Genomic DNA, 1,770 nt, shown 5'->3' on the forward strand with positions numbered 1-1,770 from the left:
AAATCATCGAACTACCGGCTGGTATCGTGTCCACAGTCACCAGAACGGCATACGGCTTTTTAACAGATCGCGTCAGGGAGCTGTTACACTTTGTCCCAGCCCCGGTAATCGTCGCCCTCATCTCCACCGTATCTACTATTTCAGGGACCAGGTACAACGCACGTCGCAATAAGATGGCTGCCATTGCCGCACAGCAGAAGGCGGCCAGGGCTAAGAAAGACGACATTGAGCCGCTGCTGAGAAAGAAGTACATGGAGCTGTCAGCCCCCATTCTGAAAAGCGCTGCAAAGCTCGCTGACAGAATTCACTCTATCGTGGATGCAGACTGGGACCGCGTGGAAAAGAAAGGTCTTGACAGCTCTCTTTCTCCAGCATATTCAGCCTATTTGCTCGGTCGATACTTCGCAATGGTAGAGATTATCAAGCAGGAGAGCGTTATTTTGGATTATGGTTTCCATGCAGCAGATAGAGTCTTAAGCAATATTCTTGCTAGGATTCAAGGTGTATTTGCGGCAAGCGACGAAATTCTTATCGAGATGCAGATGACGGAGCATCTATTCCACCCGCCTGATGGGCAAACGGCTCTTCGCGCCGGCCCATTACGTGTTACACTGCGTGCACAATCTGTCCTCGGCGAGCTCCTGCATCGCAAGCTCTACAGCGGGAAATTGGATTTCGTGGATAAAGCAGAAAACGAGAGGCGTGGGCAGGACGCGGTCCTTTCGTTCCGAGAATTTTCTCGTATTCTGGAAGTAGATGCAACCGTCGCGCGCTGGTACAAGCCTGTGATCCGAGACTTTGAGACTTTGGAGGCCTTCGTGCGACGTACTTGGCGAAGCAAGAGACGATGCGATCGAGTTGGGTCACGACTGTATTTCGCGCAGTCGGCCTTGATGGACTTGGTCGAGTTTTTCGACCCGTTGCCGCAGGCACATGCCATTCCATTCTATCGGCGGAGAAGGCTTCAGCTTGGAGGGGTTTCGTACTCCGAGGAGCAGCGTGCTCCGCTAAGCCTTCATCTGTTGTACAGAGAGCTGGCGAAAATCAGAGATCGTCGCTCGATGGTGGGGAGCAAGATGGACCGATTGCGACTACCTCGTGGAGGTGTAGAGGTGCATGTGAAGGGGTCTCAGGCGCACTCAAATAGCGATACGCTATCTCAAAAGTACGGGGATTGCCCCTACTCCCAGCGCGTCCTCATTTTACTCGAGGAACCCACACACAGATCCTTGTCGATCTCATTGCAAATATTTCGAACCTCCACGCCCGCCGCTCCCATGCACCATCTTCTTCTACACGGCTCCGTGGCCCACCCCCTGACGCATTACTTTCGCCGTCTCGCTGCCGACCCGCCGCGCGCATCACGTGCTGCTATCGGCATGTCGGGCGCGGCCGCTGCGAGGCGTGGCGGGCGTGGCCGCTGCGGCTCGTGACACTGCGCGGCTGCACGACGCAGCAAAACATTGCCCCCCCGCACACGGTGCTGCACTGCGCCGCCACTCGCAGGGCCTAGACGCGGCGTGGCCCAACACCCTCGTGCGGCTCACGGATCTGCTACTGGGCGAGAGCAAGCGGTACAACCTCACAGCGATCCGCACGCGCGATGCCGTGCGTCTCAAGCACGTCATGGATGCGCTTAGCCTGCTACTGGCGCTGGACTCCGGTACCATTGTTTACTGGTAGCACACTACTGCCATCGACTGGGACACCGCTGCCGTCATCAGGTGTTGTTGCAATTGTACCGACCGAGACCCCAACGCCCCTATCAAG

At 56.2% G+C, this 1,770-nt stretch overlaps 1 protein-coding gene across 1 annotated transcript; it reads right to left on the bottom strand.

The window, feature by feature from the left end:
- Positions 1-655: 655 nt before the first annotated feature.
- Positions 656-940, bottom strand: CHC_T00007505001 (hypothetical protein). Its single transcript, XM_005711105.1, has one exon. It carries the CDS (start codon positions 938-940, stop codon positions 656-658), a length of 285 nt encoding a protein of 94 aa, XP_005711162.1.
- Between the last annotated feature and the right edge of the window lie 830 nt (positions 941-1,770).

Source organism: Chondrus crispus, genomic scaffold, assembly GCF_000350225.1.
Source record: "Chondrus crispus Stackhouse genomic scaffold, scaffold_76, whole genome shotgun sequence".
NCBI classification, from domain to species: domain Eukaryota; phylum Rhodophyta; class Florideophyceae; order Gigartinales; family Gigartinaceae; genus Chondrus; species Chondrus crispus.